This window comes from Mobula birostris, chromosome 1, assembly GCF_030028105.1.
Source record: "Mobula birostris isolate sMobBir1 chromosome 1, sMobBir1.hap1, whole genome shotgun sequence".
Classification (NCBI taxonomy): domain Eukaryota; kingdom Metazoa; phylum Chordata; class Chondrichthyes; order Myliobatiformes; family Myliobatidae; genus Mobula; species Mobula birostris.
The window spans coordinates 35,545,989-35,570,437 of record NC_092370.1 but is presented as its reverse complement, the minus strand read 5'-3'; the positions used below and the strand labels follow the sequence as shown (position 1 = coordinate 35,570,437).

At 38.4% G+C, this 24,449-nt stretch overlaps 1 protein-coding gene across 1 annotated transcript in view; it reads right to left on the bottom strand.

The window, feature by feature from the left end:
* Nucleotides 1-378: 378 nt before the first annotated feature.
* Nucleotides 379-24,449, bottom strand: part of tram1 (translocation associated membrane protein 1) — a 28,503-nt gene continuing 4,432 nt past the window's right edge. Inside the window, exons 2-11 of the mRNA XM_072253839.1 lie at nt 23,211-23,274; nt 21,040-21,158; nt 20,840-20,956; nt 19,216-19,274; nt 16,246-16,330; nt 13,238-13,308; nt 10,997-11,101; nt 6,663-6,806; nt 3,496-3,656; nt 379-2,770 (exon numbers count right to left, since the gene is read on the bottom strand). Of these exons, the coding sequence (XP_072109940.1) occupies nt 2,697-2,770; nt 3,496-3,656; nt 6,663-6,806; nt 10,997-11,101; nt 13,238-13,308; nt 16,246-16,330; nt 19,216-19,274; nt 20,840-20,956; nt 21,040-21,158; nt 23,211-23,274 (999 nt within the window). The 3' untranslated portion in view covers nt 379-2,696. The remainder of the gene's footprint in view (nt 2,771-3,495; nt 3,657-6,662; nt 6,807-10,996; nt 11,102-13,237; nt 13,309-16,245; nt 16,331-19,215; nt 19,275-20,839; nt 20,957-21,039; nt 21,159-23,210; nt 23,275-24,449) is intronic.

Sequence of the window (24,449 nt, the reverse complement as noted above, 5' to 3'; positions counted from 1 at the left end):
GAGAAAAGGGAATGGCATTTTTACAGGAGTCAGGATGGGAAGAGGTATAACCAAGAAAGCCATAGGAATCAGTAGGTTTATTCAGACTGAATCTGGAATGTCAAACAAATTACTAGCAGAACTCAGTGGTGAAGCAGCATTTGTGAAGGCAGAGGGATGGTCAACGTTTCTGGTCGAGACTCTGCACAGGTCCTGATGCAGGGTGGTGACTAGAACCAGACTATTATTTTGCCTCCAAAAATGCTGCTCCATTCGCCAAATTCCTCTTTTTGTTTTGCAATTTCAATATTTAGTTTCCCCGGTTGTACAAATTAATCATTTCTAAAAATTACAGTAAATGTGGTGATGCAGCATTAAATAAAGAGTCAAACTAGGAAGGACAACTTACTTCACATTTACTCTGCAATAAATGCAGTTACAATAATTCAGACAGTTCATATAAATGAAAATACAATTCATAGACAACACGTTCAAAATAAAACCAGGTTCCTGATTATTTGAGACATGATCATTATAGTCCTGGTAAGACTCATTGCATTTTAATACTCATCAGTTGCCAGCAATGAAAAAGGTCACTTTTATCCATTAACTTTGAAAACATCTATAATAAAATAAAGCAGTTAAAAGAAATTATCCATGATTTAATTCAAAAATACAGCCTTCCTTCCTCTTGCTGTTTGCACATTTTGGCAATAGACCTTGACGTGAAGGAAAGGTAGTAGTTTGAGCATCCAGCTCTAACAGTACCAAGTGAGGTTTAGGCACAGTAAGGCACAATATTAAACTGCCTATACTTTTGCTACTTTTAGAACATCTCACATCAAAATAACATTTTGCACTCAAAAAAATTGTTACTATGCACTCAAATAATGAAAATTGTGGTAATTTTGTGCTTTCAGTCATTACGTGATGATATGCACCTCATTCTCATATTGGAATCCACAACCAGGAGGATGTCTTTACCTCATTAATTCAACTTTCATTTACAATTAAGATGACTAAGTTGAAACATGTATGGATTAGTTACTAGAACTTGATGACATGTATGATCACTTTCCTTGTGATCAAAAATGCAATGTAGGAAAGGGGTTGTTTGCAGTTTAACTTCTAATCCCTCACCTACACACTAGTTATGTTCCAAACTGGAAAAATGGACAGGAGTTCAAGAAAATATTGAAGTGCTTTCTTTATCCAGGAGCAATCCTTAATTTACAAAATTAAAAGCTCCACCTATAGTTAGCAGTCTATAAATGTTTTTAAACTTGATGGTAACTAAGATCCTTATACGAAATTTTCATTTCAATGCAATTTTTTATAAATCAAAACTCATTTCAAATTAGCAACTCCCTATTTACAGAATGTTGTACACCTTCAAACTTTGTAATAGTTACCTGATATCTATCATTATATCTGCAGCACTGCATATTAAGGCCTTGCACAACTTTTTATAAAACTATTTAAATTTGGCAGCCTTTATTGTTCATAGAGTTAAAAAATAGTAAGTATACATTTCTTTGATTTTCTACTGCAACTTTTTTCTCCATGGTTTTCTTTCAAAATGTGATATTGCAGCGATCTCTTAAAATTCTGCCTGTTCAAATTAACCTGAGTAGATGACCAGATAAGTGGAGAAAATCGCAATTTCAATCAAAAGGAATTAAAGTGTGGAAAACAAATGATATTAGGAACCAATCCTTTATATAAACTTACATTTATGTGAATCCTCTAGTATTAAAAAAATGAAGTATAATTATCCTGTAAATATTAACAATAAAAACTTGTACAGATTCTCATTTGATATGTTTTAAAATTGCTCTGGTGATGAATTGCTAAGTAATCTGCTCATATAACTTTATATGATGATACAGCCTTTAAGAGGAAAGATAACATTTTCTTCAGGCTGTGATGAATGACAAAATAAAATTAAAATATACAAACTTCAAAACTCAACATACAGGTGAAAACAAATGTTAAAATACCAATTTTTTTCCAGACAAGGTCACTGCCTCAATTGCATTGCTACACCACTTTGTATTTTTATGTCAATTTGCAAGATTATCATTTTAGTGGCATATGCGACTAACTACGAATGGAGAACAGACCATTATTTGATGTTGTATTCCCAAGGGGTAGAGAGGTGTTGCACATGAGAAATTTCCCACATCCCGACATAGCGTAGTCCCCACTGGGAGCGACAGATCACCAAATCTTCCCAAGTCAAATCTACTTCGGTAAGGTTGAGCTGCTTTTTCTTTCAAAAAAAAAAAAAAACACTTCTGCACAAGTAACAATTTTCTTGCTGCAGGAATCCTGGAGGTTAGGAATATTTAGCCCTAGCTACAGTGCAACTTCTCATCAAGACTTGCACTTGAGGATTAGTTTATCGTCGTCCTGTATTCTATTCCTTGTTGAGTTGTTCTGGTAGAGCAGAACTTTACAGACAAATTGAAAACTCAATAACCTGCTCTATTTTCTCTGTAAAATGGGGACAGTGTGGATAAAGAAAAACAACCTCCCCCCACCCCACCATACCCTTCAGTTTCTTACTTCCCTTAGTTGTATTGGCTTTTAATTGTTTCCGGTTGCTCAAGTACCTAGAAATCTCTACTACAGAAAATTAAATAATGTTTGAGAGAAAACTGTCAATGGAAATTGAGTAAAGCAATTGGCAAATTGTACATAGGTGTGTCTATTTTTCAAGATGATTTAGTTTTCCTCAAACGTGGAGAATCTTTATCTTCGGGAGTGACGGTCCCATTTACTCCATTAGCTGAAAGATAGAGGGACAGGTTATGATAGTTTCATACCCATTGAGAACTGGGGTTGAAATTCATTACAATTTCAATCATAGTGTGAACTGCAAACAAGCTGAACAATATGGAATTAGATACAAGAACAGAATACAAGGTAACTATGCAGGAAAGAACACCAGAAACATATTCAAACTGACTGCATTAAAAATAACCCAAGCCAAAAATAAAAGGGATGTAAAACAAGCAGGGAGATATCTGTACCATAATGCCAATCAACATCCCTCTCATGGAAAATTAGTGATTATAGCATAGAATACAAGGGAAGAAATTATTCTGATTTTAAGTCGATTGCAAAATCGTGCAGAGTTAATTTTGATATTATTGCAAACAAAATGTTTATTACTTCAAGTGGGTACGAATGATAAAGGAAGAATAAGAATCGAGAATGGCAGGAAAAGGACCAAAGGTACAAAAAATGTGTAAGTATGAAAAAGGGCAAGTATTGACCTTTTTAGATCAGCATCTATAAGAGAATTGATAGCCAAATGAATACAACCCAAAACACCAATCCATTCATTCTTCAAGATGCCAATTAATCAGCTACAAATTCACAGCAATGCTTTTGTAACAGTGAAGGAGCATTGTAACATCTTAGGGAAAACCATACATTTCAGTTTAAAAATTATCTGCAATACCACTGCTCGTCATCAAATGTCATCACATCTTAAATGATTAAACTAACCTTTATTTTCTCCTTTTTTAGTTGGTTTGTTCTTTGTATTAGTGGCTTTCTTTTTTAGAGCCTGTATTTGTGCATGTTCTTTCCACCTTTTAAGCTGGAAATTTATGAACTTCCACATCATATATGCTTGGGTTAAGCAAATGGCAGCCAGAGCACTTATTCTGCAATTAATAATGCAATTACATTTAGTTACATTGGCTCCATTGTCATCTTCTCTTTACCAGAAACAACTATGTCCTATGGGCAAGTCATTAAGTGAGTTAGTTAATTAATGTATACAATAAAAAAAACATTTTCAAATCAAGTTTCCAGTTATTTTTTGTGCTGTCCCAAAAAATCATTGCCCTTAAGAACACTTTACTGCACAGGTCCTAATACATAATCTTCATAATGAATTCTTAATAATAAGCCTGCAAAAGACATCAGAATTGAGCTGAATACTGCTACAACATGGCATACACACTCAGTGGTTCATGGTCTTCTGCTGCTGTACCCAACCACTTCAAGGTGTTCTGCGTTGTGCATTCAGAGATGCTTTTCTGCACAAATCTGTAATGTGTGGTTAGTTGAGTCTGGCCATTCTCCTCTGGTCTCTCTCATTAAGAAGGCATTTTCACCCACAGAACTGCTGCTCACTGCTGTTTTCTTTGTTTCTCACACCATTTTCCATAAAGTCTAGAGACTGTTGTGCACGAAAATCCCAGAAGATCAGCAGTTTCTGAAATACTCAAACCAAAAATCATACCATGATCCAAGTCACTTAGATCACATTTCTTCCCCATTCTGCTGTTTGATCTGCATGCTTTTATACATTGAGTTACTGCCATGTGATTGGTTGATTAGATATTTGCATTAACAAGGTGTACACTGAGCTCTCTTTAACTATGAAGAATAAGAAACTCTGGCTAAATTTTCCCTTGCTTAGTCTAAAGACCTGCTCTAATTTTCCAAATGTCAGTTAACTGAAGATCAAAGATTGCACTGAGGACTTCTGACAGTGGAACAAAGCTACTTATTGTTTTATATCAATGGGCCAGGTTGATACATAGCTGAAAGTTGTTCCAGGTCAATTTAATCCAGACAGTAGTTGGCAACAGTTTGCTTTAGTATTGTGAAAAAAATTGAGGACATAATTCAACAAGTAAGATGGCAAAAAAATCCATTAATCGGGAACTTAGATAATGGAGAGGATAGCAATGATATAATTAACTATGTCCTTGCCTCCCTCAATGACACTGAAATCCCCACTTTGACATTGGCAAAAATCTTAGCCAGGAATAGCAGGCTACAAAGTCCCAATCAGCCGACAGCATAGAAAGGACTGTAATCAATGTTATAGGGTCAACTCCATGTGGGACAATTTGTGCAAGCTCTTAGTACAATTATGCTCTAACAAAGAAGATAGCCTAATATTTATCAGAAATTGTAAGTTAAGTTTGCATGTACTTAAAGGTGAAATATAATTCCTTTGCTTTTGTTCCATGGGTATTGCTCCTTGAGAGAAAAAAAATAGGCCTCCCACATATTGTAGCTATCCATGGATCAATAATTGATTGACTTGGTAAAGGTTTATAGAGAATTATAGACATAGATATAGAATTACATTTGCAAAAGCAGTTCAAATTAACTGACTTCATGCGCCTGCCAGGATAAAGCATAGATATATGATATATCTATATTTACCATTTAGGCCAGTAGATACAGGTACTGCCGTCAAGGATAATTGTGTACATTAATGCACAACACTACCAGTGCTCAGTGCAGAATTGTTAATGTGAGGGATTTCTACCCTCTTTTAGAAACCAACAATTGCTATGATATTGTCACAGGCTGCTCAAAAGCACCACATATAACTGGTGATTCTTCACAATGCCTAAAATGATGCATTGACTGAACTTTTATGCAGCGAATCATAGTGATAGAGCACAGAAACAAGCTGTTTGGCCCACCATTGCCCATGCCAGCTTGATGTCCTGCTTTGTGTTGTTCCTCTCTGCTCTTTGTGCTGCATCCAGGAACAACCTTGACATGTCTTTAGCGTTTGTTTATGAGGCTGAGTTGCTAGCTCGACGTTCAGTCCAGCACAGATGGAAAGTGTGCAAGGAGCCAGCAGGGTTCAAACCCGGGACCACTCGCCTTGAAGTCCCGTGCGGATGCCACTATAGCAGTTTGATCTTCCGCCCAGCCCCATCTACCTCCACCCAGAGCACATAGCCCTCCGCACCCCTCTCACCCATATAGCTACCCAATCTTTTCTTAAATTTTGCATCCACCACTTCTGTCACACCACCTTCCAAATGAAGATCCCCCTCACATTCCCCTTATGTATTTCACTGTCACATTAAACTTACGACTTCTAGTTCTAGTTGCATTGAATTAAAGGGACATTCACCCTCTCTATACCCCTCAATTTTGTATAGACTCCAGTGAATAAAGACCGAACTAATCAACCTTTCCCTACAAATCTTTCTAAGTTTTCACTGCACTTTTCCCAAGCTTTCCTGTAAGTAGGTGGCCAGAACTGCACACTTTATTCTTAGTTCAGCCTCACTGTCACATAAAACTTCAGTATAACATTCCAAGTCCTGTACTCAGATGTTGAAAACAATTGTGGACTCCAAATTATCAGTGACCAAGATCAATTGGTTCAGCACAAATGAGGAACCAATTCCAGGAACTACTGATCATGTGGCTTTACACTACAAGAAATGCAATTACCTGCAAAACCCCCTGGGATATTTGTAGAAGGAATTTCTATGCAAAAGGTCCAGGATAACTTTAAAGAGGTAGAACAATAAATACTGTTTTATTCTTGTGCTGTAAACAATTCCTTTGCTGAAATAAGTCTAATTTACACTGTATGCACTGCAGAGACAGCAAGTCTAGTTACAAAAAAATTGTATGAAGTATTGTTACAATAACAATCTACCATTAAGATACTGGGGAGATAGACTCTTTCCATTTCCGCCTCACATCTGTAATAATTAAAGATGAAATGACATCAAACAAATAGTCACTATAATCAGAGAACAAGTCTATTGAGATGATTCGAAGATTAGCATCAGAGCATGTGTAATTGAAAAATGGTGCAGAAAAGTAATGTTATGACTTTATACTATTACCTTCAAAGCAACAACATCATTTTTTATCTGATTTAACATTTGTACCTTATAGCCAGTATGTTGAAATTTCCGGTGGCTAAATCGAGACTTTGATTTTGAGATCCAGAAAGGCCAAATCCGATCGTGAGGACAGACAGAGAGAGAGTAAGCAGTCGTGCCACTACGAACAAGGTGGCCCAAACCGTAAAACTGAAATTTAAAGCAGAATAGCAAGATTGCAAATGAAAGTCAGAAGTCCGTAAAATTCAAAATTTTAACTTTCTTTTCGAAATATTCTGTAACAAAGCAATCTATGGTTTTCCTTTGCTCAGCCTAGATAAAAATTGAGTTTGGGTGTACACAGCATATTTCACAACCTTAGTATATCCCTTAGCACTTTACAATCAGAGTACTTTTAAGACTCTAGTAATGTAAGAAATGTGACCATCATTTTAAATGCATCAAGTTTCCATAAGTGCAGCATGGTGATGTTTAAATGATACTGACTGAGGGATAAATATTAGCCAATCACAAAGAACTGCCCTGCTTTTCTTTCAATAGTGCCATGAGATCTTTCACATCCACCATATAGAATCAACATGATTTATTGCCTCACCAATGACAACACTATCAAGAGGGCAGCATACCCCCACTATTCCACTGTGTACTTAAGCTCAATATGGAACTGGAACCCACAGCCTTCTAAAAATCTAAAGGCAGACAATCAAAACAAGAGCAGGAGGCTGCTGCAGTACTGAAATATTCCCAATTCTTCATCTAAAATAGAAATATTTTTCTTGATATGTGTTGGCTCATCACTAAAAAGCAGCAAGATGAAGCAGCAATTCAGCCAGATGAAAACTCAGCTAAAAGGGTACAAGAATCTGATCTATGTTTAAGCTTAAGATCACTGCAATAACACAGAACAGTGAATTTGTTATAAGGCAGTTGAAAATCTAGTCAAGAAGAAAAGCTTACAAAAGGTTCAAAAAACTAGGTAATGATAGAGCTCTAGAAAATTATAAGGCTAGCAGGAAGGAGATTAAGAATGAAATTAGGAGAGCCAGAAGAGGCCATGAGAAGGCCTTGGCGAGCAGAATTAAGGAAAATACCAAGGCATTCTACGAGTATGTGAAGACCAAGAGGATAAGATGTGAAAGAATAGGACCAATCAAATGTGACAGTGGAAAAGTGTGTATGGAACTGGAGGAGGTAGCGGAGGTAATTAATGAGTACTTTGCTTCAGTATTCACTATGGAAAAGGACCTTGGTGATTGTAGGGATGGCTTACAGCGGACCTATAACCTTGAGCAAATAGACATTAAAGAAGAGGACGTGTTGGAGCTTTCGGAAAGCATCAAATTGGATAAGTCATTGGGATCGGACGAGATATGCCCCAGGCTACTGTGGGAGGTGAGGGAGGAGATTGCTGAGCCTCTGGCAATGATCTTTGCATCAATTGGGACAGGAGAGGTTCCAGAGGATTGAAGGGTTGCTGATGTTCTTTCCTTGTTTAAGGGGGTCGAGATAGCCCAGGAAATTATAGATCAGTGAGTCTTACTTCAGTGGTTGGTAAGTTCCTAGAAAAGACCCTGAGAGACAGGATTTATGAACAATTGGAGTGGCATAATATGATAGTCAGTATGGCTTTGTGAAAGGCAGGTTGTGCCTTACAAGCCTGATTGAATTTTTGAGGATGTGACTAAACTCATTGATGGAGGTACAGCAGATGCACTGTATATGGATTTCAGCAAGGCATTTGATAAGGCACTCCATGCAAGGCTTATTGAGGAAGTAAGGAGGCACGGGATCCAAGGGGACATTCCAGAACTGACTTGCACACAGAAGGCAAAGAGTGGTTGTAAATGGGTCATATTCAGCATGGAAGTTGGTGACCAGTGGTGTGCCTCAGGGATCTGTTCCAGGACTACTTCTCTTCCTGATTTTTATGAATGACCTGGATGAAGTGGAGGGATAGGTTAGTAAGTTTGCTGATGACACAAAGGTTGGAGGTGTTGTGGATAGTGTGGAGGGCTGTCAGAGGTTACAGCAGGACATTGATAGGGTGCAAAACTGGGCTGAGAAGTGGCAGATGGAATTCAACCCAAATAAGTGTGAAGTGGTTCATTTTGGTAGGTCAAATATGATGGGCAGCATATAGTATTAATGGTGGAGGAACAGAGGGATCTTGGGGTCCGAGTCCATAGGACACTCAAAGCTACTGTGTAGGTTGACTCTGTGGTTAAGGCGGCATGCGGTGTATTGGCCTTCATCAACCGTGGGATTGAGTTTAAGAGCCAAGAGGTTATGTTACAGCTATATAGGATCCTGGTCAGACCCCACTTGGAGTACTGTGCTCAGTTCTGGTCACCTCACTACAGGAAGGATGTGGAAACTATATAAAAAGTTGTAAAATGTTGTAAAAAAGTTGTAAACCGAGGAGGTTTACAAGGATGTTGCCTGGATTGGAGAGCATGCCTAATGAGAATAGGTTGAGTGAACTTGGCCTTTTCTCCTTGGAGCGACATAGGATGAGAGGTGACCTGATAGAGGTGTATAAGATGATGAGAGGCATTAATCGTGTGGATAGTCAGAGGCTATTTCCAGGGCTCAAATAACTAATATGAGAGGGCACAGTTTAAGGTGCTTGAAAGTAGGTATAGAGGAGATGTCAGGGGTAAGTTTTTTTAAAACAGAGAGTGGTGAGTGTGTGGAATGGGCTGCAAGCGATGATGGTGGAGGTGGATACAATAGGGTCTTTTAAGAGGCTCCTGGATAGGTACCTGGAGCTTAGAAAAATAGAGGGCTATGGGTAACCCGAGGTAACTTCTAAAGTAAGTACATGTTCGGCACAGCTTTGTGGGCTGAAGGGACTGTACTGTGCTGTAGGCTTTCTATGTTTCTAATTTGTAAAACACCATCAATAAATAATAAACCATAATGATTTCAGATTCACTGAGAAAACAATAGTCAACAATAGAAATGAAAACACCATTTTTCCATCGTGTGCATGATTATTTGAAAACTCATATGCAGAATAATCTATCCATTCCTAAATTTTCTCCACACTTGTGATTAAACATTTATAACCACCCCTGCAAACAGCCAAGATAAATCAGCTATCTTGTGTCGAACTGCATCGTCACCCAAACAGTAATCTCCAATAGTAATTTCAATAATTTGATTTATATTAATAATTTCAATAATTTGATTTATACACAATATGGATCACTGAGGAACATGTACGTTTCCAAACACGTGACAGGAAATGCCACTTAAAGTGACTTACACAAGTGTTCTCCCCATAATTTCTAGAGTAAAATATTAATGAAACTAATAACTCTTCTTAGTTAATAGCATTTAAAAAATGTTCAACATCCTCCACAGTTAATTTCATTTACTGGTTTACTTTCCTCCTGTTCTGTTTCAGTAAATGTTCTTTGCAAACCAAATTGCATTCACACTTGTCGAATAGCACTGAGCTGTTTCAATGCTCGATGATACATACACATTAGAAGCAGGATAAAGTCATTCAACTACTTAGGTATTCTCCATCATTTAATAAGGTTGTGGTTAAACTTTCACTCCTTGCTTCTCAAGAACCAGTGTGCAGTTGCCTTGAAAACATTCAAAAACCCTGATTCAACTGCCTCTCGAACAAGAGTTACAAAAACTCATGATCATCCAAGCGAAAAAAGCCTCATCTGTCTTACTACGGAGAATCCTTTTTTTTTTAAAAACACAGGTGTCTATTTTTATGCTCTCTCATAAGACAAAAGATCTCTTCTACAACCACGCTATCAAGACACTTCAGGATTTGCAATGTTTCAGTCAAGTCTTCCTTTACTTTTCTAAACCCTAGTGGGAACAAACTGGCCAATCTTTCCTGATGAGACAATCCACCCACTCACGTAGTTATTGGGCAAAGTTCTGTAGTCTGTTTCCAAACTCATTAATATTCTTCCCCAAATAAAAATTATAATACTTGAAATGTGGATTTAGGAATGCTCCATATAACTGAAGCATAACCTCCCTTTCAGCTCCCCTATGAATAAATAACATTGTTAACTTTCTCTTGGATTGCAGTATCTGAATATGAGAATTTTGTGAATTCCCTGAGTTATTTAATCTCACAGTATCTCGATGATGTGATTTATATACCAAATCAAATTCACAAACTGAGCCATCTGGTTAATAATATGGTTAATTCATTCAGGAAATAAGCTTCAGAAATGATGAACACTGGATGTTATATGCAAAAGCAGTATTCTTGTAGTGTCTTAGCTAATATTTATCCCTCAACTGCTGCTCTGATAGCACTGGAGAATCAATTTAATGGTCAATACTTGTGCTTGCTACTGAACGCAGACCCAAGCAGTTACCCCCTCTCACATACTTACCACCTCTCGTTCCTTTCATCACTGAAGTAAAATAGTCGAGAGATATGAAACAGAAGTTCCACAAAATAATGTAGCACCAGAAGTACCAAACCAAAACGGTTCAAGCTGGAAAAAAAAAACACAGAATACACAGAGATTTTTAAAACAAGTTTTTGATGCAAGGAATACATAAATATTTGAGTTTTCATAAGTTATCCCCACTCACAGTACCAGTATCAAGATTAATATAGCAGTAACAAACTTGATACTCAACTGATCAAACATAGAAGTTAAAGCAGCCCGAAACTTGTCTCCAAATTAAGGGCAAATTTAGAAAGAATTGGAATACTAATTCCTGAACACAGAAACTAGGCAAGTCAAAAGGAAAGGTTTTCTTAAAATGAGATGGACAGACAAATCCAGACTGACGTGTTGCTTCTCAAGCTAAATGGACACATTCACAAGATAATCGGCAGTTTTCCAATGAGGGACAGAAATAGAAAACCAGATAACATAATTATATTTTAATTAAAAACACTTGTATGGCATCTTCAAATGCCAAGGTAGCGTAGTGGTTAGCATGACACTACTATAGCTCGGGGTGTTGGGAGATTGGAGTTCAATTCCTGTGCTGTCTCTAAATATATGGTATCTCCAAATAAATAAATAAAACCGGGGTATAACAAAAAGTAGAAGTTATACAAGAACAAAATGTTGGGAAAACTTAATATCCCAACCATATTAAGATAACCATCATCTTAATCTGGAACAAATTGAGAAATGACGTTTTATGGACACGTACGTAGGGCTAGATCAGGGGTTCCCAACCTTGCTTAATGTTATTGGTCCATGGCATAAAAAAGGTTGGGAACCTCTGGGCTAGATGATGACAGGTGGCAGAACCTCATGTTGAGATAATAAATAGCAGGGTTTGGCTGGGTTGAATGACCGTTCAGGCTATACATTCTATCAATCGCTATTCAATCCAGAGTGAACAGTGAACATAGTGCTGATAGCACTCCTGAAGTTAGCATCAAAAATGCGATATCCATATCGATAATTTCAAGATTGTCACAGTCTGCTTGTCTTCAACTCAAACCATGTTTTCCACCATTAATATAACCAATACCATAATATTAATCAAATGAGATCATCTACTAATTTATATACAAATCAACTGAAAACTATTTCTTGAGTGTCCAGAATCACCTGAAAGTGAAAAAAACTTCTTAGTTTCTTTCTTTTCTAACATTCCGAATTGAACTCTGTTTGCTCATCACCTTGCAGCAACCGTGATCATAAACATCACAGTTCAATGAAGAATCCATCCTAGCCTAAAAAGACTAGATCATAAGATATAGGAGCAGAATTAAACCATTTGGCCATGCTCCGCTATTTTATCATAGCTGATCCAATTTTCCCCAGTCCCAGTCTCCTGCCTTCTCCCTATATCCCTTCATACCCTGACCAATCAAGAATCTATCAACCTCTGCCTTAAATATACATAAAGACTTGGCCTCCACAACTGCCTGTGGCAAAGAATTCTACAGGTTCACCACTCTCTGGAATTCCTCACCTCTGTTCATAAAGGACAATCCTCTATTCTGAGGCTGTGTCCTCTGGTCTTGGACACTCCCGCCATAGGAAACATCCTCTCCACATCCACTCCATCAAGGCCGTTCACCATTTTGTAGGTTTTAACAAGGTCACCCAATCATTCTTCTGAATCCCAGTGAATACAGGTCCAGAGCCAACAAACACTTCATACAACAACCTATTCAATCCCAAGTCAATGTAAGTTGGTCTTTCTCCATGGGGCAGGCTACCCCAGAGATGTAATATTCAAATTAGTATCATTCTCATTCTCATGAACATAATGATGGAAGTCCAGAAGCCAAGGAGAAAAAAGACTGCTAGTTGAGGTTTATGCCACAATTTTTATTTTTAAAAACCATGTAACTGAAACTACCCATGATTAAATAAGAAATGTAATTGTTTTGAGGTAACCTATAAATCATGTCCTGTTAAGTTTAGTTCAGTTTTTAAACAAGGTATTGAGATTTAAAAATAAATTTCCCTTTAGAAATTGCTATTATGGTTAAGTGCTATAGCCTGCTTTTGATTATTTAACAGTCCTTTCATTGAAAACAGGAACTTCTGCTTATCAAATTTGTTGAAGGTTATTTTAAATGTCTTATTTGAATAAATGTTACCTTTTGAGGTTTTCCCCTCATTCACACCATTTTGAAAAAAGCAACTTACTTTAACAGGTAAGCTCCAGCGATGTGAAAAATGTACAAACTTGTATACACAAGCTGCCGAGGAATATCTTCCTAAAAGCAAAAAGACACTCAATTGATTAGAAATCAGCGACAGCAAAGAATAATTCAAGAGTTCACTTTTAGACTTTAAATCAAAACCTTTTCTGGAATGCATAAAACTACCATAAAATTGGAATGTCTTCAGCAATATATACAGAAAATTCAAATAATCAATATGCAATAAACTCTAATGCTGATTTTCTAACTGGCTATCAGTACATGAAACACTTTCACTAAACAAGAGAAAGGGTGTAACACTGAGGCTTTACAAGGTATTGATCAGACCTTATTTGAAGTATTGTGAGCAGTTTTGGGCCTAATATCTAAGGAAGGATGTACTGGTATTGAAGACAGTCCAGAGAAGGTTCAAGAGAATGATCCCGAGAACTAAAGTGTTGATGAATGAGGAACATTTGATGACTCCGGGCCTGTACAAATGTACACACTGGAGTTTAGGATGGGGGAGGGGTGGAATCTCATGAAACCTACTAAATAGCTTAGATAGAGTGACCGCGGAGATGATGTTTCCTGAAGTGGGAGAGTCTAGGACCGGAGGGCATAGCCTCAAAGGAAGGACATCACTTCCGCCAGTGGGTGGTGAATCTGTGGAATTCTTTGCCACAAATGGCTGTGAAGGCCGTCATTAATTATATTTAAAGCAGAGCTTGATAAATTCTTAATTACTAAGGGTGTCAGGAAGAAGGCAGGAGAATGGAGTTCAGTAGGAAAATAAATTGGCCATAATCAAATGGCAGAGCATACTTGACGTGTATGCTCAGCACATGGAGGGGGTGGGGGGATGGTTCCTTTTCCCAATGAGCCATGCTTTACTGACAATGGTTGGAAGGCTGAGATACAAGGAAGGAACATTGTCCATGATTCTGTCAGACTTGGGAATGGTGTAAGGATGTCTGCAGGAAGAAGTGAGGATGAGGAGGATTGTGGTTCCAGAGCTAAGGTAGGAAAGTCAAGAGGCCTTGATCTCATGGTGGAACGAGAGGGAATACTGATGCATTTTAAAAGATAGTAATGCAGGATAAAACATTATATGGTAAAACTCTTAAACTGGCATGATCTGGAATATGGTAATATGAATTCACAAATTTTTCAGACCTCCATTCTTATTAATACTCCAACACACTTTTAATTCATATTTCTCTTAAAATTTGAAATTCAAAGTAAATTTATTATCAAAGTACATACATGTCATTTACAATGCTGAGATTCATTTTCTTGTGGGCATACTCAATAAATCCATAACGGAATAACAGCCAGTGTGCAAAAGACAACAAGCTGTGCAAATACAAAAAGAAAGAAGTAATAATAAATAAATAAGCAATAAATATCAAGAGCGTGAGATGAAGAGTCCTTGAAAGTGAGTCCATAGGTTGTGGGACATTTCACCGATGTGGCAAGTGAAGTTGAGTGAAGTTATCCCCTTCAATTCAACAGCCTGATGACTGAAGGGTAATAACTGTTCCCGAACCTGGATGTGATTCATGAAGCTCCTGTATCTTCTTGCTGATGGCAGCAGCGAGATGTGGGTAGTGGTCTCTGATGATAGATGCTGCTTTCCTGTGACAACACTCCATGTGCTCATTGGAGGGAAGCGCTTTACCATGAAGTACTCTGGGCAGTATCAACTACTTTTTGTAGGATTTCCATTCAAGGGATTGGTGTTTCCATACCAGACCATGATGCAGCCAGCCAATATACTCCTCACCACACATCTATCGGAGTTTGTCAAAGTTTTAGATGTCATGCTGAAACATTGCAAACTCCAAAGGAAGAAGAGGCGCTTCGTAACTGCACTTCCGTGCTGGGTCCAGGACAGGTGCTCTGAAATGATAACACCGGGGAATTTAAAGTTGCTGACCCTCTCCACCTCTGATCCTCCGGTGAGGACTGGCTCATGGACCTCTGGTTTCCTCATCAATAATTAACACCTTAGTCTTGCTGAGACTGAGTGACAGGTTTTTGCTGTGGCATCAATCATCCACATTTTCAATCTCCCTCCTATATACCAATTCATCACCACCTTTGATTTGGCCTACAACAGTGGTGTCGTCAGTGCTATAAGTTTTCTAAAGGCTCCGGTGTCAAAGGGAGCAGAGAACTGTGGCCCGTGTCAGAGGGAGTCAAAGTTCCAAACAAACTGATAGCAGTTTATCAATTTTTACTGTACTTGTCTCAAATATACCCATTTTTTACAGGTGGTTAACATGGAAAACATGAGTGACACTTTTCAGGTGTTATGGTAATGGGAAAAGCCCCACCACAAAAAAGGACAGCAGATAAGCATCAAGGGCTTCCTTGACAGTTACTGCAAAGGACCATGTAGTATACAGGTATGTCATCAATGCAAGTGCATAGTTCCCCAGATGTTCAGCCTGCTAAACTCAGCTGATCTGCTAAACACCAAGCAGCACATGCAATGGCCATAAATTATTGGTGGGCCCTTTATACCAGAGAGCTTGGCAGTAAACACCAGCAAGGTATTCAACTGCAGTGAGAGGTAAAAGAGAAGAAACCAACCACACTGTCCTTTATTGATCAATTGCAAACACACCTACCCACTTCAGTGAATCTCTTGATTAGCAACTGAAGCCTTTCACTTCCTACCTAGCCAACAGGCTCCTTTACCAAGTTTCCCTGGTCATGAAAAGATTATCAATTCAACCCAGAATCATTTTGGTTGGTCATGGCTTTAAATACTCATTAATCAGGGAAACTCAAAAACGACAGTCATTACAAAGCTTACAAGTTCACTAGACCGCCCTAACACAGAGCTTAATTTGAAGCAAAGTCAAGACTGAACTTCTCTGCCATGGCGTTTATTAGCAAATCTTATTTCACTTTATGTTAATCAACTTATTCTTCCCACTGTTGGGTGCTGCACCTGAAAAGATATGTAAGACACAATACAAAGAAAAAACTACTAAAGCCTACCTTCCGGGTTTTCTGAAAATAAAGCTCTGGTAAGGCATGAAACCAATAAGCCAACTGTGCAATATAGAAAAACTTCACCTGAAAGCTAAAATAAAAGTAAAATACATGATAAAGAATGTACAAATGTGACAATTCAGTGCAAATCATAACATACAGCTGAAATTAAAATGCACCTAGTCATCTTAACTCATACAAATAGTTAAGTACATCACAGCTAATATATTTATAAAATATTTTGGGAGTATCATTGCAAATATCAACAAAAGTAGTTCCGGATAACCTTGAAACACTGCAACTACTGACAACAAATGTTTGCTAGCAGCTATGTTGCTGCACAGAAGACAGTATCATATATTTCTTCTTCTGAGAAATTTCTCTTTCCTACGTTCATTCTAAATACTAAAAGTGGTAACAATCTTACCTGGAGTTGGAGCATGAGCATTAGTGTCAAACAGCTACCAGCGAACAAACACAGAGCATCACATTTCAGCTCTTGGATATCAGTCACAACTGCTTCTCAATAAACCAGCTTCATTCTGTTGCCATAATTTTCTTTAATGCCCCACGTGATCATAATAGCTTCAATTGTTACAAATTAAATAAAGGCCTGGCTCAGCCATAATGTCATATCAGGTGAAGTACAGATCAGAAATCAAATTATGGCTCTTTTGAACTTGAAATTTAGTATTACATTAGTAGAACGACTGAAAAGGGAAGTTTCTACCACAAACAAGAGAAAAATCTACAGATGATGGAAATCCAAGCAACACACACACACAATACTGGAGGAACTCAGCAGGTCAGGCAGCACCGATGGAAAAAAGAGTCAACAGTCGATGTTTTGGGCTGAGACTGCACTGGAGAAAAAAGATGAGAAGTCAGAAAAGAAGGGGAGGAAGAAATATAAAGTAGTAGGTGATAGGGGAAACCAGGAAGGGGGAGGGGTGAAGTAGCGAGCTCGGAAGCCGATTGGTGAAAGAGATAAAGGGTTGGAGAAGGGGGAATCTGACAGGGGAGGACAGAAGGCCATGAAGAAAGGGAAGGGGGGAGGAGCAACAGAGGGAGGTGAAGGGCAGGCAAGGAGATAAGGTGATCAAAAAAATGGGAATGGGAAATGGTGAGGGGGGAAGGGGGGCAATTATTGGAAGATCAAGAAATCGATGTTCATGCCATCAGGTTGGGGGCTATTGTGGCAGTGGAGGAGGCCATAGACTGACATATCAGAATGGGAAGTAGAATTAAAATGGGTGGCCACCAGGAAATCCCACTTTTTTCTGGCAGATGGAGCGTAGGTGCTTGGCAAAGAGTTCTCCCAACCTGGATTGGGTCCCACCACACTAGGAGCACCAGATACAGCAGATGACTTCAACAGACTCACAGGTGAAGTGTCATCTCACCTGGAAGGCCTGTTTGGAGCCCTGAATGTTAGTGAGGGAAGAGGTGTGGGGGAGTGTAGCACTTGTAAGAAGTGCCGGGGGGAGATCAGTGGGGAGGGACGAATGGACAAGAGTTGCGTAAGGAGTGATCCCTGTGGAAAGCGGGGCAGAAATATGCTTGATGGTGGAATCCCACTGGAGATGGTAGAAGTTACAGAGAATTATGCGCTGGATGTGGAGGCTGGTGGGGTGATAGGTGAGGACAAGAGAAAGCCAATCCCTGGTGGGGTGGTGGGAGGATGGGGTGAAAGCAGACATGCGTGTAATGGAAGAGATGTGGTTGAGGGCAACATTGATGGTGGAGGAAAGGAAGCCAGTTTCTTTGAAGGAGGAAATACTCCAATCCTTAGTTCTGGAATGAAAAGCTTCATCCTGAGAGCAGATGTGGCGGAGACAGAGAAATTGAGAGAAGGGGATGACATAAGTAACAGGGTGGGAAGAGATATAGTCCAGGCAGCTGTGAGAATCAGTGGGTTTATAAATGATATCAGTAGATAAGCTATCTCCAGAAATTGAGAAAGAGTCAGAAATGGACGAGATAAATTCGAAGGCAGGGTGAAAGTTGGAGGCAATAAGTTGACGAATTTGACGAGCTCCACGTGGAGCAGCAGCAGCATCAATACCAATGCAGTCGTCGATGTAGCGTAGGAAAAGTTGGGGACTGATACCAGTGTAGGTTTAGAACATAGACCGTAACACGTAGCCGACAAAAAGGCAGGCATAGCTGGAACCCACGTGAGTGCCCATGGCTGCACCTTTTGTTTGAAGGAAATGGGAGAAATTATTGAGAGTGAGAGCCAGTTCTACCAGATGGAGGAGAGTGGTGGTGGAGGGAAATTGGTTGGGTCGGTGCTTGGAAAGAAATGGAGAGCATTGAGGCCTTCATGATGGGGGATAGAGGTGCATAGGGACTGGACATCCATAGTGACAATAAGATGATCAGGGCCAAGGAGCTTGAAATCATTGAAAAGATTAAGAGTGTGTGAAGTTACACAGATGTAGGTAGGAAGGGACTGACTTAACATTTCAGAAAATAGCTAGAGGCAGAAAATCCAGACAATCCCCAACTAAGCCTCAAACCAGAAGGTCTTGGATATGACTGAGATCTGCATTAAGGCAATAGATTTAATAAAGTTTAATCACCAATGATCACATCTTAAACAAGATCAGGAAGTGGTCAGTAGAAGAAATCAGGTTCCCGCAGAATCATAAGAATAACTTCATGCTCCTATACTCCCAATCAAGTCCTGGGCTCAAAAGGAAGACAAAAAAGTTTACAATCACGAATCCTTAACTTTCTGAGCCCAAATTCCAGCATAAACAGCTTTTTATTAGAAGTGCACCAATATTGCACATGTATGCATGAGTCAGCATTATAAGGTAGAGAAATAAAAAGGCAAAAATAGACTAAAGAGTCTTTCTCAAAAAAATTGAGTATTTTTAAAACATTTTATTAGCTTTTTTTCAATCTTTATGTTTTATACATAGCCCAATTTATGCTTACATTCACTAAATTAATTATGAAAATACTTACGGCATCAATGAGTGGGGGTAGTTTTCCCATAAGTTCCGAGGATTTGATGCATAATTTTCCTACAGACAAGAAAAGATTTATTTGTTGAGACTATTATTACTGGGCAGTTAATATTCGATATCTTATGTTTTGGCTATATTATATTAATCGTGTAGACTGTCCGGTATGGGTTTCTTTAGAAGCTAACTCCGTTAATAAATTTTCTATTATTTCTCTTCTTGGATCCTCACTTCCTTTATGTGTAAGTAAAGTAACTGATAATTTAATAGTTAAACATACTCTGAGGATCTGGATACAATTTAGAAAATATTTTGGTTTATTGAGATTTTCCCTTTCAAGTCCCAGTTATTCTAATTTTCTTTAAACCCTCCATGACTGATCTGGTTTTTAAAGAATGGGAAAGGTTGGGTATTAAATGTTTTCGAGATCTGTTTGTTGGAGGAAATCTTTTTTCATTTGAGCAATTGTCAGCTAAATATAGCTTACCCAAAACCCACTTTTTTAGATATCTACAAATCAGAGATTTTCTAAGCTCTCAGTTATGCACATTTCCTATAAGCTCAGATAAGAACTTACTAGACGTAATTTTTAATTTGACACCTTCTCATAATGGTTCAATATCTAATATTTATGGTATGTTACTGGAGACGAGGAATGTTCTTTTAGACAAAATTAAGAGCCTCTGGGAAAAAGATTTACAGACATCATTATCTGAGGAAACTTGGAATGAAATTTTTAAACTGATTAATACTTCATCGCTATGCACTCGCCATTCTCTCATACAATTTAAGGTAGTACATAGAGTCCATATGACTAAAGATAAGCTTTCTCGTTTTTATTTGGATATATCTCCCTATTGTGACAGATGTAATAATGGAGAAGCTTCATTAATTCATGTTTTGAACTTGTCCGAGTCTTGAAAAATATTGGAAGGAAGTTTTTCAAACTTTTTCTTTACTTTTCAAAGTCAATTTTAAGCCTAATCCTCTGACGGTCCTATTCAGTATTGTTGCAGGACAAGGTATCAAACTGAAGACATCTGATTTACATATTTTGGTCTTTAGCCCTCTTAAAGCTAGGAGGGCGCTTTTGTTTAAATGGAAAGATGTTTTTCCTCCTACTCATGCTTAATGGTTATGTGACATTATGTCATGCTTAGATTTAGAGAAGATCTGTTCTTCAATTTCTGAATCTCATCAAGACTCTCAAACATTGTGGGGACCTTTTCTGAATTATTTTGAAAACTTCCAAAATCTTCAATTTGTTGTTTAAATTCAGATGTTGGCTATTACGAATTTTTATTATGTGAGAAGGCATTTTACCTTTTTTTCTCCTTAATAAACAGCTTCGGTCTTGGTTGGGGTTAGACTTTCTTTGTAATAAATTAGTATATTTCAATATAACTACTGATTAACTTACATGAATACGGGGTAATGAGATTGTTACAAATAGATATAATGTAAATTGGTAGTTTTTAAAAACAATCTTTTTGACCTTTTATATATATACTTTCTTGTACTCTGTATTCTTCTATGTAGAAACTAATAAGAATATTGGAAACAGACTATATTGCAATCATTGTAATTAGCAAAACCAAAACTATACAAAATAATGTCACACTTACAGAGGCTAGAATGCATGTTCCCCAGATAAACGAAACCAAGTAAAAGGCACTAAGTTGTCCAGATTCATTGAATTTGCTGTGCTTTGTTTTTGAAAAATGCATCCGCCTGTTGATTTTCTGAAATGAAATATGACAGTCATTTGAAAACTGTATAAAGCATGCATCATTTCATAGATATAATAAAAAGTATTCATACTCACGTCAAGCACGTATTCTTGCACTATGGCATGGAGAATAATAGCAACCAACGTGTAAAAGAAAACTGTAGCGATGTCCTTAAAGCCATAACGATAAAAAATGATCGATTCAGCATTTTCATCTAAGAAATTAAACAAGAATTACAATGTATTGACAGTTAAAGACTACAATCACATGTGTAAAACGAAAGTACAAATAAGCCTTGTAGTAAAGTTTTGCAAGCTTTTACAATAAGTGGCAAATAAACAAATAAGGTTGACAAAGTACGAGGGGTGATTAATAAGTTCGTGGCCTAAGGTAGAAAGAGTCAATTTTAGAAAAACTTGCGCATTTATTTTTCAACATAGTCCCCTCCTACATTTGCACACTCAGTCCAGCGGTTGTGGCGCATACGGATCTTGGACCTCCAGAAAGTGCCCACAGCAGGGGGTGATTGATAAGTTCGTGGCCTAAGGTAGAAGGAGATGAGTTATACAGTTCTTGTTACATGCACATGCAGTTCAACTCTGAGTGATTATGCAGAAAGTTTGAGGTTAATAACTCATTAGAGGTCATTGATAAGTTCGTGGCTTAAAGTAGAAGGAAAGGAGTTATTAACTTCAAACTTTCTGCATAATCACTGAGTTGAACTGCATGTAACGAAAGCTGTATAACTCATCTCCTCAAATGAGACAATGAAACTGACAAAGCAAACAAGAACTTTGTGAAAACCTTAAGAAAGAGAAAACACTTAAAAACATTTCCCAGCACTTCACAATAAAAGTGACGGTGTGCATGCTTCATACAGCATTACGTTACTCATTGCTAAATATGGAAAGCCCCATAAAAGAAAGAGAGATTCCGAGAAGGGTTTTGCATTCTGTAAGTCACCAGACCACATAATTAGTCAGCGGCAAGTGGTCAGACTCAGCGACAACTCTGTTCAAAGACAAATAGATGAAATGTCTGAGAATTAGGAACACATACTTGGGCAACAGAATTATGGAACATACTTAGGACAACAGAATTTGCTCTGAAGTTGGATAAATCAAGTTTGTTAGGCAATGAGTCTTTGCTTCTTGGTTATGATCACTTCATAAAACATGAAAGCATAGGTCCAGTTATTTTTTTGCAAGGGAACTAGAAACAGATACGAAGGGGGAGTCAGTATTTTGGGTTGTTGAGCAATTGCTATGATACAAAATAAATAGTGCAAAAAATGGAATAACAGTTGAGTTTGGGTTGTTATTGCAACCACTGATCTCAGATCTCTCTCGTAGCTCTACGCCTTCTCATTGCCACCTGATCCCAAGTCCAGAACTCCCCCCCTCAACTGCTTCTTAATCTTCTTGACCTTAAAAAGACACTTTCAAACATTGACTAACATCTCTTACGTGGCATTCAACAACACTTCTCAGGATGCTAAAAATGCTGAGTATTTGAACTAATACCATGGGCGTCACGGTAGAGTAGCCGTTAGCACAACGCTACTACAGCTTGGGACATCGCAGCTCGGAGTTCAATTCCAACGAACTCTGAAGGAAGTCTACACGTCCTCCCTGCGGAACATGCGTGTGCTCTGGTTTCCTCCCACAGTCCAAAGGTAGGTTAATTTGCAATATAAAATTGTTGTGATTAGGCTAGAGTTAAATCAGGGATTTCTGAGTGGCACTGCTCGCAGAGCCAGAAGGGCCTGTTGTGCACTGCATTTCAGCAAATATCTAGCAGAAGTGGTTGAGGCAGGTTCGATGTTGTCATTTAAAGTTAAATTGGATAGCTATATGGACAGGAAAGGAATGGAGGGTTATGGGCTGAGTGCAGATCGGTGGGACTAGGTGAGAGTAAGAGCTTGGCACGGACTAGAAGGGCCGAGATGGCCTGTTTCCGTGCTGTAATTGTTATATGTTATATCAAATTGATTACAAGGTGGTAGCAAGTGCGCATGTGGCCAATTGATCACGCAGTGATTCGATTGGACCTCCTGCACGCAGAGGACTCTCACCTTGCCTGCAGACTTTTGAGTGCCATGTGTTTTCATCTTGATGGACTAGGTTCATTGCTCCAACATATGCCCAGCATGTATCGTTACTAACATGACTCAGTAAGGTTGTTTAATCATACTACTCCATTTTCATTCTTACTCTGTGCTTACCAAACAGCATTGCTGTGAGACACGATTAAAAAAAAATCATACCTGTTGCAGAGATTGTGACATTATGTTGAAGAGTGACGAAAGAAACAGCTATCTTAGCTGTCATCTTTAAAAAAAAAGAGAAAATATCTTAGGGATTAACAAGTAATACATTTTTAATTGTAAAACCTACTCAATCTTACCCATACAACTGAACGCAAAATGGCTTTCCAATAGTTATCAAGGAATGAAAACACACACACACTTAACAGGCATGGATGCTGATATGCCCATAATTATGTTGTCATGAACCCTCTCAAACAATCAAATCAATTGATTCATGGAATATGAACTACAATGGCTACAACACATTATTTTATTTTAAAAGACTATTTCCAAATACTGGCTGCAGTGCAAAAATTGATTATGCATTTGTGGTGACAAATTCCCAACTTCATACCAAGAACACCTTCCACCTTGCTGTGTGGCGTTCAGATCACTCCAAAGAGGACAGCTTTGCTCAAGTGTAAGGTTCATGAGGAGCTGTGTGGCATTAGGAGCAATTATTTTATTTCACAGAATCTGTAATAATATAGCACTCCACCACCCTCTATCCTTCACGTTAACATCGAATCAGGCAGCAATGCTGGTTCAGTGGGGAAAACAGAAGAGAATGCTGAGTGGTCCCAAGCACACCCAAAGAATCTGACAACTTGGGTAAAGCCAAAATATACATTCACATGCATAAATAAGTTCTGGTTTAAGATGATGCTGGTGAATCTCTGGCTGGTGGCTAATGAAACAACTAAAAACTTGTTTTCAGTCTCTCCCTTTCGGGTAAACGATCATTGCAAACAATAGCTTGCAATTTCCCTTTGGACTTGGAGGCAAATCGATTCGGCTGAACCACTCACTGAGAGTGAGGAAGACCCAAGCTTCAGTCAAATTACACACCAAGCTGACTTGGAAGGTCGGGTACAGGCTGAATCAAGGCCGTGAGGTCCAGGCCCCAGAGTGTATCAAAGCAACTGAACCAGATGTTTGGATAATAATTTAAGCACAGGGCTAGATTGAAAAGGTCAGGGTGCTGGGGCCCGAGATGAGGGATGGGCCAGTTCAGCTCACTGTTCGGTCTGTGCTGAACTGGTTAGACTCTCTTTGTGGACTTCAGTTCAGAATGCTATTTGCTTACATTTATTGTTTGCATCGGGGGGAGGAGAAGATGGCAGCGTGCCGCGCGTGCACAGCTCTCCGGTGAAAATGATATCGTATCTGTTAAATAGGGGCCGTGGACAATTCTGA